This window comes from Poecilia latipinna, unplaced genomic scaffold, assembly GCF_001443285.1.
Source record: "Poecilia latipinna isolate Pla-1442-1.1 unplaced genomic scaffold, P_latipinna-1.0 Scaffold1495, whole genome shotgun sequence".
In the NCBI taxonomy this organism is placed as follows: Eukaryota; Metazoa; Chordata; class Actinopteri; order Cyprinodontiformes; family Poeciliidae; genus Poecilia; species Poecilia latipinna.
This window is the reverse complement of record NW_015114111.1, coordinates 13,415-29,877: the sequence shown is the minus strand read 5'-3', so window position 1 is coordinate 29,877 and position 16,463 is coordinate 13,415. Positions and strand designations below refer to the sequence as shown.

Here is a 16,463-nt window from a genome sequence, read left to right as displayed (position 1 = left end):
GTTTTTTTTTTTTTTTTTTTGTTGATTTTATTACATTTTTCTCCAGGTTCATTTCATGCCATTGACAACATGAATGACAAGTTAATTTAATGCACAGTGTGAGGATTAAAGCTTTTGGGTAATTCAAAGCTAAATAGGAGGATTATGTGTCGTTCAGAAAATAATTCATTGCATTAGTTTTGATTTTATTCTGCAACACTTCAGCTTAAATTAATCTGTATTTACTATTTCCTAAAAGTAATAAACTGACTATTTGCTGAGTTTGGCTGCAGCACTTAGACTACTCCACTATTTACTTTGTGGTGATAAAATGATCAATCAGCACGGAAAACAAAACACATAACAGAACGCAAACCAAAAAACGGAGAATAAAAAAGATAAAAAAATTATGACCAAAAAATGAAAACAACAAGCACCGTCAAAAACAACAAATTAAATGTAAAATATACTTTTTAATTTGGTGCTAAGGCTTTAAGCTGAGTCCATCTATGATAGGAGTAAAACTGATGATGTTTTACAGATACTTATGTTTTTGAAACTTTATTTTTATTTTGATCATGAAAACCCATAATTAACAAAAAATATCTGAAACTTTTTAGCGATATTTTTTATGCCTGTAATCTAATGTAAACATGGTAATGGTATAAAATCTATGGAATACCTTTTGCACAAACATATATTAAGCTTAAAACAATACTACAAATTGAATGCAGCCCAACAGATTTTTACTATAACTTTGAGAAATTATCCCATGTTTTTGTTTTCACAAAAAGGTTTTCCATCTCAAATCTGTGTTTAGTCCAGGGTTGACCAGAAAAAATACACAATTCCAATATGGTGGAATTTTGATCCTACATAAGACTTATAAATACTAACTTTTTCAAAAATGTTTACGTCAAGACTTCAGAAATCTCAGATTGTGTTTTAAAGAATCCATGTTCCATGTAGAAAAGTCCAGTCCATCCTAATAAATCGGATGTAAAATTTACTCCCATCTCAGAGTCTCAAATTAAAAGCTTCAAAGTTATTATCCAGCTACAATCAACAGCTGCACATTTTTTTTACAATCTCTGATCTTCATTGTCTGGATATGAGGAAAAGCAACAGAAAACCAGCTCAGAAGGCATAACTGGGAGAAGTGTTATGTCACAACACTTCCCTGGGTGTTGAGCTGTATTTGGTCATATCAGAAAATGCCACTGAGAAGAAATACAACTAATGATTCAGGGAATCCAAACCCAAGGAGGACTTGGTCCTGGAAACCCCCTCTGAGTCAATACGGGTCTCTGTTCAAGAGCTTCAGGTAAACTGGCATCTACTCTATGAATGATAGTTTGTTTTAAGTCAGTAATTCCTTACTAATGATGAAAAATACTAGTTTCACTGGCAGATTATTTTACTTGTGGGAAAAATGTCTTGTTTCCAAGTTCAGGCTTCTATATCTTGCTGAAATGTTACTGGTAAGTTAGTTTTGTCTTACTTCAAATGTAATAACATAACTTAAGCAGAAAGCAGCCATATTTGGTAGGATTTAGTGTTTTTTCATTGTGCTGCACTTTGACTTTCATCACTGGAGGACAACGGATGAACTGACAGATAGAAATGGAAGTCAGGTCTGTTCATAACCATTTGATCCATAAATCCATCCATTAGACTTTCATAATAAAATCTTTCTTTGTATCACATTTACCTAACTGCGTTCTTCTTCTTGTTTCCATTTGGATCAAATAAGAGCTTCCCTTCCTGTGTAATGTAGGAGGACAGAAATAACAGATTTAGGAGCTTTAACAAACTGGTAGCTAGTTGAGTCACTGTTATATCACTGGGACTCAGTGTCCAGATTGACATTTATTTATATAAACTTGTGACTGGACGAGCCAGAACCTTTTGGACGCACAGATGTCTGAAATTCCACCGCGGCAGGAATGTCTTCCCCGTTCTGCATGTGTCTCCCTGTCCTCCTCTGACACAAACATCCCACACTTCCTCTTTGATTCCTCCTTGGAGTCGCTGCCTCTTCCTTTCTTCTCCTCTTCTGCCCTCCTTCGGAAAAGGACTGGAAGGTCTGCAGCAACTCCCACGCTCACAGTCTTCACAGCGTGTCGGTTTGCTCGTCGCCGTGTCAGTTAGGTGTTTGGATCCTCCATCGGTGCATCTGGGCTGTGTTATCAAAAACTCCAAGCAGAGCCAGGCCTTTCTTGTTGACTCACTTCAGCAGTGATGATATCATTAACAGATAATTGAGAGACGGAGGAGCTGGGGCCAAAAAATCCCTCACATACTGTAATAACCATGCAACTGTTTATCTCGGGGAATCATTTATTATTTGAAAAATAAAAAATGTGCACCGTGCCTCTGCATCTTAAAAAAATGGATTTGGTTGAATACATTTGTGGATGCAACAAACAAACACGCTGCAGACATATTTGTTTCCACTTATTTCCAACGTGGCCCCGAGGCACAAAACATTCAGCTCAAAATTAAACGCGGAAATATTAAATCCCAAATCACAAGAGTGCACGTTTATTTAAAACGCAAGCAAATGTATCAATACTGCATAGGCTCACTGGAAGTCAGACATTATTTTCTGAATAAGATGTCACCTTTTGTCTCTTGTTTGTTCAGATATGTCTAGGGTTTTTATGTGAATTTGCTGCAGAAAACAGAAATGTGTGACAGAAACAGCAATTTAATTTTTGGATGTGTGGATCAGCCAAACAATCTGGTTTGACTCCTGTTGATGAGGAGAAGCGAACTCACCATAGTGAGATTTATCTACACCACGTCGACATCAGGATCAGAACTGGAGTGGTAAGATTTTATTTTATTTTATTTTTGTTGTAGTTTCTCAAATATACCTCAAAGATTTGTTCTTGATTAGCTCTCAAATCCTAATTTTATGAACTTTGCCTTAGGAAAAATGCATTCAGTTTTTTTATTTTTATTGTTTATTAATTGTTAAAAATATTATGTGGACACCTTTAAACTTTATTTTAGGTTTTAATAAAATATTTCAAAGAGAAATCAGAAATACACCTAAAGGTCCAAAGTTTGAAGACATATCAAACCTAAATAATAAAATGTATCGGTATGTTTATAGGTGATACTGGCCAGGTGTGGATTCTGTATCAAAATATGCAATATAACATAGAAAATGTAGCTTGGCTGAGATTTTCTGAAGTCTGCCAACATGTTCAGTGTAAGAATCAAAGTTCAAGAAGACAAAACAGCAATTTTGCTACAATATCCTCAACCTTGTTGTTATCTGCTGAAAGTCTTGCTCTCTCTCGCTTTCTTGCAGCCAGAATAAACCGCATACATTTATCGAGATGTGAAAGAAAGAGTTGTTTCTTTTGAAGCTTTTATAGCATCTTATTGTTCCAAGTTACTGACTTCACTTTAAAAACTTTACTGAAGATAAAAGTAGCCTGGTCCTTCCTTCCAACAAAAACAAAACTACAGAGCCTTTACTGGGAGAAGTGGATGTAGTTATGATTTGGGAAAAGATCAGACTTTTTCATTTCTGGTCATTGATCACTGAGTTTCGCTAAGAGCATCTCTGACCTTAAACTCATAGCGTGATGTTTGAGTCGACAAGTTTAAGAAGGTTTTATAGTTCTGATATGGTTCATAATTTCCCTATACATTTTATGATAAATACATTCTCTAATGTGTGTTTACAAGTAGGTGTGTTGATGTCTGTACACTCAAATTGTTGTGTTGTGGAGGTTAAGACTCAAACTCCCCGTTCTTCTTCATTTGAATCATGCCAGTATGTGGTAATGCCAGTGGCTGAGCGACAGCAAAGAGTTTAAAATCAAAGCATTTTTAATCAATAAAATTGATGTTGGTTTTGATATAATAAAATGTTTTCTAATTCAGCTTTCAATTAATCAGCTGCACAGATGCATATTTTTAGTCTTAGCAATAAAAGTAACAAATCCATTCTTATCCTTGTTGGAGACGATTTGCTCAACATAAATTTGAGAACTGTGGCAAAAAAACTGAAAATCTTTCAAAAGCAGAAATGTTTGGCAAAAAAGGTCTAACTTGATGTCATATTAAACTTTTAGGCTTCTCTAAAGCTTTTTTTATCATTATCATTCGAAATAATTGTGTTTCTCTGTTTAAAATATACATAATCAGCTCCTTTTACTGAAGCGGATGATCATTTATTAACCACCTGTGTTGCACAGACTGTTAACAGCTGATGATTCCAACGTCCGACTAAATAACTGCACTTTTCCTGTGTTGTGTTTACCCATCAAAGATCAATCCACAGGCCTCTCGAGCTCCTCCATAACACACACACACTCACACGCACGCACACACACACACTCTCCAAAGCACAAAAAACATGCCTAATATTTGATGAGAGGCAGTGGCCCAATGAGAGGGAAGGGAATTAACTCATCACAGAGTTTCGTATCAACAATGAGCAGACGAAAGCTAAAGTTTGGTCCTGCAGTTCCCCTGGTTATGTTTTTTCAGATGAAATATTAAAAAGCGCCTGTTGATGCATGATAAAAATATGATGCTGTCAGAAACTCCTCACAGAGACAGAGAATGTCGGACAGAGACGGGGAATTAAACATGGTGTGGGAACGGAGCTGCTAATCTCATACAGCATTTAACCTCCCAGATCTGATGGAGGTTTCATTTGGACAGGTAATGCGACCAAACATCAACACCCATTTGTGATTTTAATGTTTGTTTTGCTGCAGCTGGATCTGCATCCACATTATGCAGACAGTTGTAACCTCCTTTTCGTCACGCTGATGGATGAGATGTGACAGTCTGAGTTGTTGGTTCTGTAATTTGACTTACAACACCCTGTGCTGCTCCGCAAACCTCCCACACACATTTTTACACAAACAGTTATTGTTACAATTATTTGTCTCATCCCGGCAGGTGACACTGATGTTCAAAATTACAGAAAACTCCAGCAGATTGTATTTCCAACGGCTGAGACTTGGAAAATAAAATGCGACCAAAACCTGAGTAGACCTGAGAGATGGATCGTCCTTCAGGTGATTCTCGTGTCTGCCAAGTTTTCAGCGAGCAGCTCTTTGGGAATCACCTTGTTGGAGATACAATCCTGTTTCCTGTCTGTCAGACATATTCCGCACAAAATACAACACAATCTCAGAACTGATATTAAAGTATAATTTTTTTTTTTCACATAGAATAAGTTGTAACTGAATAAATTAGAGCATAAAACCAATCTGCTGCTTTTTGCTACCTGCGTGTAACTCAGAGAACAAATATAATCTCAAACCTCCATTTTCACTTTCCATTTAATAACTACTCTTTTTTCCTTAAAATATAAAATATTACAACATCTGATGCAATATTTACATGTATGCAGATGACATTTGCTTGCAGTCATTTGTGAAGTGAGTACATGATCAATAAATTGGAATGGTCACAATTATCTTTAGATTAATGTGGAAACTTCATAGACAAGGTTAAAGGTCACCACTCACTCACTCTTAATTAATCAGATTAAAAACCGCTGAATCTGCAAGAAATTGAAGTCTTGGTTTGATTCTTTGGAACTACTAAGCTGGTCTGGGTCATTCGTGGCAGAACAGGATTCATTTGGCAATCAAAAATCTGAGTGAAGGAGAAAAAAACAACATATTCTGGGTTCCTCAAGGAATGTTTTTATTCTATATTCATCAGAAATGTGATTCTTTTTATAATATATCAGAGATGAAGTGGCAGTGGTGGATGTACGGAAAACCCGTCTGTCACACAAAATATGACAACCTTAAGCAGTTATTCTATATTATTGATCCAAGGAGTCATTTCCACCTTCCTTCAAATGACTAATTTAGCGAAACATGATGAAACATTAAACATCCCTAACTTTGTTTTTCATTTTTATATTAGAAGAATTATGGAATCCTCTACTGACAGTTTTAGACTTGATCAAATATTTCATTATTAAACTTATTGTTAGACAAATCAGCCTTTTCTGTAGAGCCTCCTAAGCAGCAGTGAGTATTTTTATTTGATATTTGGGTGTTTTTGTCCTGTTGTTGAAGCATTCCCATATTAAGTTGAGACTAAATGTGGTGATTTATTTGTGCCATAACCTCAGTTTGTAATGCATAAATGACTTTTGACATAAATGACATTTTCCTCCTTGGTTTAAACTGAAATTTCTGTCTTGCCTTATTCTTAAAACCAAACTGTCGTCTTCTAGGTTCAGACGGGAATTCCTCTTCATTCTTACACATCGATCTTTACTGTGAGACTCGAGGCTGAAAAATCTAAATTCATTGTGATGATGGCCTGAAAGGAGACGTGATAAAGAAAAGATCCATGCTGTCAAACAATGCAGATGCTTCACAGACACACTGAGCCCTCAGCTGTGAATGTCTGACTTTAAACAGAGAAAAAAACCCGACATCGTGACACACTTCATCTCACTGTCCGCTTCCTCAAATTCCTCACACCAGGTTAAATTTAACACATTTGGTTCCTTTCGTCTCTTCCTCAGAATTTATTGAAAAATGTATTCAAAATACGCCTGAAAAGTACATTTTATAGTAAATTACCACGTGTTTTACAAAATTCACTTATTCTTCCAGAATGCCAACAATTAGTATTTCTTCTACATGACTACCTCAAAGTTTAACACTCTGTAAGACAGTTAATTTTACACTACAACGTGCACATATATACAGTCTTCAGTTGTTTTTTTCCAGAAACATGATGAACATCCTGAATATTAGAGAAAAACGCCCAAATTTCTTCCCAAACACGGAGTGCGAGGCCAGAAAGCCGGAGCTCTCAGCAAACTGTGACAACTGTGTTTGATCCGCTGTGGGTTTGTATTGTGTGCATATTTTATTCCCCCCCGCCCAAAATGTTGGAGTGCTCTCCTGATCGCTCGGTCCGTGGCAGGATGCTCCAAATGATCTGAGCTCAAATTTGCCTTCAGTACGCTGCCATCTCAGGCCATCTGCAAAGAGATGACACAAAAACAAGAAACACACAAAAATAAAAGAATAATGAATGCAAATCATTAAATATATCTAAGATACATTATTTCTTTTTGTATTTTAGTTATTTTTTTAAATCAGCAATGTGTTATTTTCTTAGGCTACAGAGTGCTGCAAAGCAAAGGCAGCACATTTATAAAATAAATAAAAGTCTGCAAAATAATATTTGAAAAAACATAAAATTTAAATATACGACTATAAGTGTGTAATTTAAATTCTAAACATGAATGGAGACCACAGAATGTGCAGATTTCAGATTTGTCCTTACAGTGAATTAAAAGCAGCTGGTTTGACACCTGTAGGCTCGTCTAGCTGATGCTAACGGGTTAATTCAGAAAACAGGATGTTTCAGAGATCGTTTTCATGCGACTTTAAAAGGTGTTTGCTCATCAGCTGTTCTAGATTTGAGCTGTGCTCTGAATTTATGTGATTTTGTGCTTCAACATGATGCAGATTTTTATCTGTAACACTAAAACCAGTTTGGTCTTGCAGGAAAACTCCAACACACAGGTCATCAAGAAGAGGATTGCAGCCCTAATAGTGACAGAGAGGGCAGGTAGACTCAGCAGGGGGGAAGCAGCTCCACCCAGGGTGGGTGGTGGGAGACAGGAGGGAAAAAAGCAGCTTCGCTCCTGGACGATGTTCCTCCACTCCTCCTGCGTCAGACTGGAACTGCTTCAGCGACAAACTGCTTCCTACAGCAAACTAGTTTCCATGTGAAACATAATATAATGAAACATATTGGCTTTTTTTTTATAGACATCCATGTATTGGATACATTGTTGATTTTTTCTGACATACTATTTGTTTGTCTTTCTGCATTTTTGCTCATGAGAAAATTTATTTCTTCACATTTGTAATTTTTTTATGTCAAAATATCTTTACACTCTATTTTACTCTGAATGTGTCGTGTTGAATTCAGCTCTCCTACTGTTGCTCTGCTGTGTGTGCTGATTTTTTATGTTTATCATTTTTGGTTAGTATTTATTTATTGTGTATTGATTTACAACTTCACTTTATTCTATTACTCTGTTCTATTCTGTGTTTTAGAATGTCATATTGTAAAAAGATACAAAAATTAATTGAAGAGTAAAAAAGTAATCCATGCAAACATTGCAGTTCATAAAACCTGGAGCTGTTATGACTCATACAAACACTTGTTTCAGTGTTTCGCTGTGTTTTCAGATTAAAATCCAGTTTTATTTCAGGCAGAGAAAGCAGCATATCAGTTTATACATATTTTATTATATTCTAAAAGTCCACACCTGCAATTTTTGTCTTTTAATCGGAGCATAGAGGAGGAACTGTCAGCTTCACAATCAGTATTTTTTATTTTTTTACCTCTGCAGCTCAGTTTCTTTATAATCCATCAATTCTATGAAACTGACATCAGTCATTATTATTTAGAGGAATCATTTCAGAGCTGGAAGATTTGCTGCCAACCAAACTTAAACGGAGAAAAGTGCAAAATGCAAATCAAAGTCCTCACACTTCTGTTAGATCTTTTGAAATAAAAAAGTAGCAAAAGGTTTTTAAACTTGAAGTTATTTCTTCTGCTAAACAAATGGAGTATTTGTCATAATTTGTCGTGTTTGTTCTGTGCTGAGTAGGTGAGCATTAATAAAATAAGTTTTTGTGTTCAGTCTGCATGTGAGGTGAAGAAGGTGACTGGCGAATTTATGCTGTTGTTGCATCTTTAAAGTATCAGGGTGATGGAGGAACTGAGAATGTTTCACCGTCAATGCAACATAACCAACGTATAGGTAGTATTTTACATAGAAAGCCTGATTTCGGGACTCCCATAAATACATTTTTAAAAATCAGGTTAAACTTAGAACATAAACTGATGGCAATAAAGTTTAACCATCAGCATTTCATTCTCACCTGTTCCTGCTGCTCTCCTCTCTGTCCAAATCTCAGTCGCTCAATATGCGCACATTATACACTGGCGCCCCCTAAATGAACCCGAGCAAAGTGCAGCCAGTCGGTCAGTCAGCGGCGGCGGCGGCGGCGGCGGCGGCATGGGACCCGCTGTGGGTCAAACACCCGGGATGTCCAGCACGTCTGACCGCATGCAGAGACGGCTGAGGCGGCGGCCGAGACACGGCGGCCCGGTGCTGCCGGAGTCCGAGTCCGGAAATCAGACAGGAAGTTGGAAACATCAACAAATTTAAATAGACATCATGTGTTCAAATACAGAAGACAAGGAAGTCCATTTTATTTATAGGGTGAGAGCTAAAGCTTGATCCCTAAAAAAATAAAATAAACAAATAATAATAGCAATAATAGCAATAATAATAATAATAATAATAATAATAATAATGCATTTCTTAAGCCCAATTGCTCTTTAATTTCTTCCCAACAACCCGCTGCTTAAATGTCACTTTATCCCAATACGACCACCAACTATTGTGATTTGAATTACAATAATAATGAAAGGGGGGCGGCTGAGTGTGTGTGAGAGAGAAAGAGGGGTCTTTATCCCTCCTCACGTCCATAAATCGCATCAAATGACAGTCGGCCAGTGAAGAGTTAAAGGGAGGAGACGGAGAGTGACACGCCTCATTGGGTAGATTATGTGCTGCAAACAAAAAGTGTGTGTCTGTGCGCCAGTCAGCCAGAGAGCACCGGGCCCCATCTGCGCGCCTCACTCCGTCTCACTCTCTGTCTGCCTTCATCCGTCCAGCTCGGTGCGCCCTGCCAGAGAGCCGGAGGATCTGCAGCCCTGCAGCAGCAGCATCACTGTCACTGTCAGCACCGGGGGGGAAATGTTCTGATCGGAGCAGCCCGGGAGCGCAGCACCACCACCTCCATCACTGGCATCAGCGTCCGCCTGCTAGTTTTCGGATTTTTAAAACATCTTTTTTCCCTCATTCTGGTTTCTCAGACGGGTTTGGAGTCAGCGCTCCCCACTCGCTTGTGGAATATTGCTCCTCTTCACCGAGGGAAAGGTAGGTTAGTGCTTTGGTTGGGCCTCATATTTATGTTCTCTTGACTTGGCGGAGCTGGAACCCGCAGATGTTTCGGCTGCAGCGCTGATTTAGGGCAGCTTTGTGCCTGGCGCGGCGTTAGCAGATGGGTTAGAGGGAAATAAAGCCCCTCGCTCCACCCGCTCCACCCGCAGCGGGTCTGAATGGGAGGGCGGCTGCTGTCCATCTTATGGAAGTGCAAAAATTCAGCTCTTCGTCTCTTCTTTTATCCAAAGCGGTGCGCGTAAAAACGGGCAGCTTTTTGTGCTCTTCTTCTTATATATATATATATATATAGTTTGAGTGAGTCTGTATGGAAGCATTAATTACTGCTCAGATTTAAGAGCCACTTAAACTTGCTGAAAAACCAGTGTTGTGAAAATCAACTATAATTGCGACTGTATAAGCATAGTTTTAAATAACTGTAACAACAAAAACAGCCTATAAAAACAAACAAAACTGAGAAATGAATCGCTCTCTCTGTGTTTCAACGAGTTTTAGATTCGTAAAAAATTTCCTCCCACTGTGTGGAGCGAAAAAGACCGAACTGTGGATTTCTTCTTGCTTCTACTTTTTGCATTTTGGATGTTTCTCTATTATGGTTTTACGATTTATTGCCGAAGAATAATTGGGTGAAAAACATTTTTTTTTAAAATATATATATTTTATCCAATTTAACGGTTTTTTTATGTCCCTCTCTTTTAATAGATCTGCAGATTAGTGAGACATTATCTCTCCTTCCTGTTATCTTTCACGGCCTTTTGAAGTTATTGGCTCTGCATTAGTGCCAAATAGCAGTGCATCAGGTGCGGCTGTCCGTGCGCATTTTTAGCCTTATTTAAGTCCAGAAAATGAGGGAGGGGATGAGGGGCCACATGCAGCCGCCTAAACGCACACATTGTGAGGTTAGAAAGGGAGAAAAGAAATAATTAACTGGTCGTGCTGCTTTAATTACAGTCTCAGAGGGGAAAGTGCTGGATTATGGTAATGAGGCGACATACGCTGCCGCTTGTAGGAAGGAGAGAAAGGCTGGCTGACATGAAACCGCTGACTTTGACGGTCCACTTGAAACCCACTGGACATGCCCACGCCAGTGGACCTCAGCAGCTCCCACTCAGGGACTCACTTCAGTTTTTTCCTGCTCTGAATCTACAATAAAAACGCTTTTTGTTCAATTATTTTCCACAATTTTAATTTAAACCTGTGATATTTATTTTTATTTTTTAATTTTTTTTACAGAAATCAATAATGCAAATGTCGAGTAAAAAAGAAAAGCTGTTTTTGTTCAGGGGAGAACTTTACAAACCAAGTCGGGAATATTAAAGGAATATAATATTTTGTTTTACAAAATATTACAGAGTAATTTTAAAACAGAGATGGAGAAGATTAATGTGAATATTCATACTGGCTTAAAACAATGTATTATTTTAATAAAAAGAGAGTTTGGAGTAAATAGTTAAAAATAGTTATATTCATATTAGCATTTGTAAGAATAATGAAGAGACTTATTTAATTATGATTTTTAAAACACTTAGTATAAAAATAAGCTCTTCAATAATAATAATAATAATAATAATAATAATTACAAATAATTTATCTTGTAAATAAAATTATTGTGGAATTTTAAAACTTCGACTTTAATAAGCTGATGCAGTTCTGAGCTAAATATGGGTTTGGAAAACAGGCCGGAATGGCGCCCATGTCGCCTCATTTAGTATCGGAAGAGATTTATTTATTTATTTATTTATTTATTTTTTATTTATTTCCTGTCTTCGGGAACAGGAGATCACCACCTAACAACCCCTTCGTCTCACACGGATTGCTATTTTCTCCGTATATAGAAAATAAAAGCTGAAGATCCCGGTACGGTCCCGCTCCTCCCGGTCGGGTTTGAACGGAGGTTAAGTCCTGCGTGTTTTTCTCTGTGTCCCCGCAGTGAGACATGGAGGAGTCCAGCTCTCAGAAGTTGGCATGGGACGGGGACGCCAAGGCGGTCCAGCAGTGTCTGACGGACATTTTTACGAGCGTCTACACGACGTGCGACATCCCGGAGAACGCCATCTTCGGGCCGTGCGTGCTGAGCCACACGTCGCTGTACGACAGCATCGCCTTCATCGCGCTGAAATCCACCGACAAACGCACAGCACCTTACATCTTCAGGGTGGGTTAAACCTCCAGTGCACACCGACAGGTTTATTTTAAAAGGAGCTTTCATTTGATTTCCAGTTTATATCTGAAAAGGCCTGAAACGTTCAATATTTGAGTTTATCCCTAAGATGATTTCTTCTTCTTCTTTTTTAATAATCTGTTTTTTTTTGTACTAATATGAAATTACTGCAAATACACATTGTGATCAGGTGACATATTTTAGGTCAATATATTAATAAAAATCCGTGTATCCTCATGATGTGCAGGTGGACACCTCGGCCGCCAACAGCACCTCGGAGGGCCTGATGTGGCTGCGACTGGTCCAGTCAGCTCGGGACAAAGAGGAGCAGAACCTAGAGGCCTACGTGAAGAACGGCCAGCTGTTTTACCGCTCGCTTCGCCGCATCGAGAAGGACGAAGAGCTCCTGGTCTGGTACGGCAAGGACCTCATCGACCTGCTGCTGCTCAGCTCCAGCCGAGCGCCGGCCAAGAGCAAAGGTGAGCTGACTGAACTCCCAACTGGAACGGCAGTGCAGACGAAGAGGTGGTCCATTCCTGGAGGGCTAGTGTGCTGTGTGTTTTAGATATTTGGATAATCTCCTAACCTGTGACCAGTTTCTGCAGATTACTAATGACCCGCTCATTCAATTTAGAAATGTTTAAGCAGGAAAGCATCTAAAACAAACAGGACAACAGCCCTTTGAGGACCAGAAGGTCCCACCTCTGGCAACATACTTTAGAGTTTCAGATTTTCTATCTTCAAATTGTAATCTTCCATTTCTCTGCTTCCCAGGTTCATCCCACCATTCCTGTCCAGACTGCAGCCAGCGATTCCAGTTTGAGTTCCCTTTCTTGGCCCACCTCCGGTTCCGCTGCACCAAAAGGCTGCAGAGTATTACAGAGGCAGACAAAGAGCCTGGCAAAGAGAGCAGCATAGAGCGACCAAACACAACCCCGAGCCGGAACAGCCCAAAGCTGGGCCGCTCGGAAGGCTTCAGCAGTCCGCACGACAACAACAAACCCTCTACTGACTTTCACAACCTGGCGCGGGATCTGGAGAAGAACCGGAGCAGCTCACCCACTGACAAGGAGGCCGAGATCTGCAGCGAGAGCTCGGGGAAGAGAAAGTTCTCAGAAGTCGAGGACAGAGAGTCCAGAGGACCGGGCCTTTCAGTTTCCAAGTCTAAGGAAGAGCTTGCAAGTTCTGCACAGAATTACAGAGGAGTGTATGGCCTGGAGGAGAACCACAGGTCCTTCTCCCCGCCGGGATCTACAGAGCATGGAGAGGTCAAGCGCAGCGCCTTCACAGAGGTCAAGAAGTCACCTCAGAACCTCAAACACCATAGTGGCAACAAAAACCTCCAGAACTCCAACTCTGAGAACAAAGACGGAGGTCGCCCAATCAGCAACTCTGTGGAGAAGCACCTCAACATCAGGCAGGTTCTTTCTGAAACGCAGCCACCCCAGACCTCGCCCATGGGCAGCGCTTTCACCTCGGTCGGCCAACAGGGCAGCGGCAGCGGCACAGAGAGGAAGAGTGCCTTCAGCCAACCAGCTCGCTCCTTCTCCCAGATCTCACCACTGGTGATGCCCCCCAAGCTGCTGGACTGCCACCCAGCGGTGGGTGATACCATCTCCTCCAACAGACTCTACCAGGCTGACCACCTTGCCGCCAAGCTGCAGGGTGCAGAGCTTGGCGCCAACTGCCCCGTGCCCGCTGGCATTGGCAAGCAGAACCCTTTCGTGTACACCACCGCCTTCTGGCCCAAGAACTCCGGACCTATCCAGCTTCAGATGCCCTCGGCGCTGACGCTGCTGCCTCCCTCCTTCACCTCCCTCTGCCTGCCGGCTCAGAACTGGTGCGCCAAGTGCAATGCCTCCTTCCGCATGACCTCAGACTTGGTTTACCACATGCGATCACACCACAAAAAAGAGTACTCCATGGAGCCTCTCGTCAAGCGGCGGCGCGAGGAGAAACTCAAGTGCCCCATATGCAACGAGTCCTTCCGGGAGCGGCATCACCTGTCACGTCACATGACCTCCCACAACTGACTGTTTAAGATGATCAGAGGGACTTTTGCTTAACGAGGGGCCGAGAATCTGCCTGGATTTAAGTCCTCCAAATGGAAATAGGCCACTTAAACCACAAAAACACCCCTTGCACTTATTTACATCTTGGACACGCTCTTGAAATCCTTTTTTGGGTCTGTTGACTTTTCCTCCTCCTCTGTACAAAATGACATGTTTTCGACTGTGAGCGAATGCATTTTGACTAAAAAAAACAAAACTAATCTATTTATGAAGCACTTGAATCTTTGAGAATAAGGAAGATTTAAATATGTGTAAATGTACAGTAAGTTGTATTTTATATCATGCAAATTCAAATATAGAGATGAATTACAATTGTCGTCACTCGTCCTGGTTTACACCACAACAATTGTTTTCTTTTTCATGTCTGCAATGTTTAAGGACACAAACTGGGGGGTTTTATGTGAGACTATATTTCAGAGTGCATGTAATATTAAATAATATTGATTTAAGATGCAGTCTATTCATCACAGTGTAAATAATTTGTTTTATTTGAAAAACAAAGTGTAATATTTTGTGTCAGTGGGGAATAGTTTCAGTGTTTCTTCCTTTTTGCGGAAATTTACTACTTGACAGTTTATCTAATCATGTTGAATGCATTGACAATAAAATAGCTTTATTTTCACCTGTGGGATTTCTGGATTTTTTAAATTTTATTTTAATTTTACACATATGTCAAACTTAGCTAGCATATTGCTCCTTAAACTAAATTTAAAATATTTTTTTTAAATAAACTGTGCCCAAAGAATCCTCAAAACTGCAGTTTGAATCCATTTATATATTTTTTTCTTAGATCAAAATGCTATTATACGAGCCTGTAATAAATAAATTCCCTTAATATATTATTACTATTTTTATTATGAAATAAATCAGTTTTTATTTTAAATTAAATTGTTTTGTATCACATAAATTATTATTATTATTATTATTATTATTATTATTATTATTATTATTACACAATTAGAAGTGATCTGATTAAATGAAAAACACCACGCCAGGAGTATTTGTCGGAGATATATTGGGAGAAAATACAAATAAAAAACTCGGTGGAAAGAACTGATCCCAAACCCCGTCCTCTGTTTGTCAGTGAGTCAAACATTTCTGTACAATTAAAAAAATACTCATCAGAATTAAACACACGCGTTCAGGCGTGCAGCGGAAATGAATTTATGAGAAAATGAGAAAAGTAAGTTATTCAGAATTTTCACATGATTAAAATAAAATACAAAAAATGAGTAGTACATACGGCGTGGACAAAGAAATGACACCCAATCGCATTAAAATACCAGTAAAAATACAGTTTCCCTTGTTACAGTGGATCATATTGGTTATTTTTATAGCATGAGAAAAAACAAAATTTCTTCAAATGAATAATCACCAAACTATTCATGGCGTGAGGGAATAATTATAATTAACGAAAAAAAAGGAGAACGAAATCAGACCCGATAGGAAACGTTTCGGAACAAAACTGCAAAACTACCGCAAGTGAATAATGATTCAATGTCGCCATCAAGTGGTCAACACGTAAACTACATGTAAAAAAAAAGGTCAAGCGTCTTCTTTTGAAAACAGCTGAAAATATTATCCAGTGGAAATTAATAATTTTGTTCTTAAAATACACAATGTTTTTACAGAGAGTGAGTAATTCCTAACTGGATGATATGTTGGCCTGTGAAATGAATTTCTGTTTATTTTTAAAGTTATCATCCAATGGTGGACTAGGAATTAAGTGTGATCAACAATATGCCTTTACATATAATGTAATTTTTTTTTTTACAAGAGCACAGAAGAGAAAAACATAAAAGAACAAAAACCAAAATGCTGCTTGAGCTTTGTTTGTGTTTGGGCAGATGACATCACATTTATGTGTGCATATTTGACAATTGAAAGATCACTAAAGATCTTCGATCATCAAATCAGCATGCGCTGATCCTTCTCATAATCAGATTTTAAGAGTTTTGTTGTTGCATTTTTTCCTCAAATCCATAATCGGTCTCATATAGATTTGTTGCAGCCATGCAGAAAATAAGTAAACAGCTTTTGAGGAGGAATGTAATTAAAAACATGCAAATGTGGAGGACAGAAACAAGAGAAGTTACATCACCAGCTGCATTATACGTAATTACGATAAAACAGAAAGACAAACAGAAATACGACTTTAGGTGACAAACCCATTTTTGAATTTTACAAAAAATTTTAAAGTGCGGCTAGAAGTTTTAAACTATATAGGCAACAAAATGAGAAA

General features: G+C 38.8%; 1 protein-coding gene and 1 long non-coding RNA gene across 2 annotated transcripts; one reads left to right on the top strand and one right to left on the bottom strand.

The window, feature by feature from the left end:
* Positions 1-5,653: 5,653 nt before the first annotated feature.
* LOC106963101 (uncharacterized) lies at positions 5,654-9,275 on the bottom strand. The gene is made up of 2 exons (XR_001428124.1): positions 8,898-9,275; positions 5,654-6,973 (listed from the first exon to the last, which is right to left on the bottom strand). It is a non-coding gene; the product is annotated as an uncharacterized LOC106963101 (long non-coding RNA).
* A 266-nt stretch (positions 9,276-9,541) lies between these two features.
* prdm8b (PR domain containing 8b) lies at positions 9,542-14,843 on the top strand. Its single transcript, XM_015057837.1, has 4 exons — positions 9,542-9,964; positions 11,919-12,143; positions 12,397-12,628; positions 12,924-14,843. Exons 2-4 carry the CDS (start codon positions 11,925-11,927, stop codon positions 14,180-14,182), a joined length of 1,710 nt encoding a protein of 569 aa, XP_014913323.1. The 5' UTR covers positions 9,542-9,964; positions 11,919-11,924; the 3' UTR covers positions 14,183-14,843.
* Positions 14,844-16,463: the final 1,620 nt, after the last annotated feature.

Excerpts from the sequence above, each read along its gene's own strand:
- prdm8b (XM_015057837.1), top strand. The coding sequence starts at position 11,925 with ATGGAGGAGTCCAGCTCTCAGAAGTTGGCATGGGACGGGGACGCCAAG. Across the intron at positions 12,144-12,396 it reads CAGCACCTTACATCTTCAGG|GTGGACACCTCGGCCGCCAA; the intron begins GTGGGTTAAACC and ends CATGATGTGCAG. Across the intron at positions 12,629-12,923 it reads AGCGCCGGCCAAGAGCAAAG|GTTCATCCCACCATTCCTGT; the intron begins GTGAGCTGACTG and ends TCTGCTTCCCAG.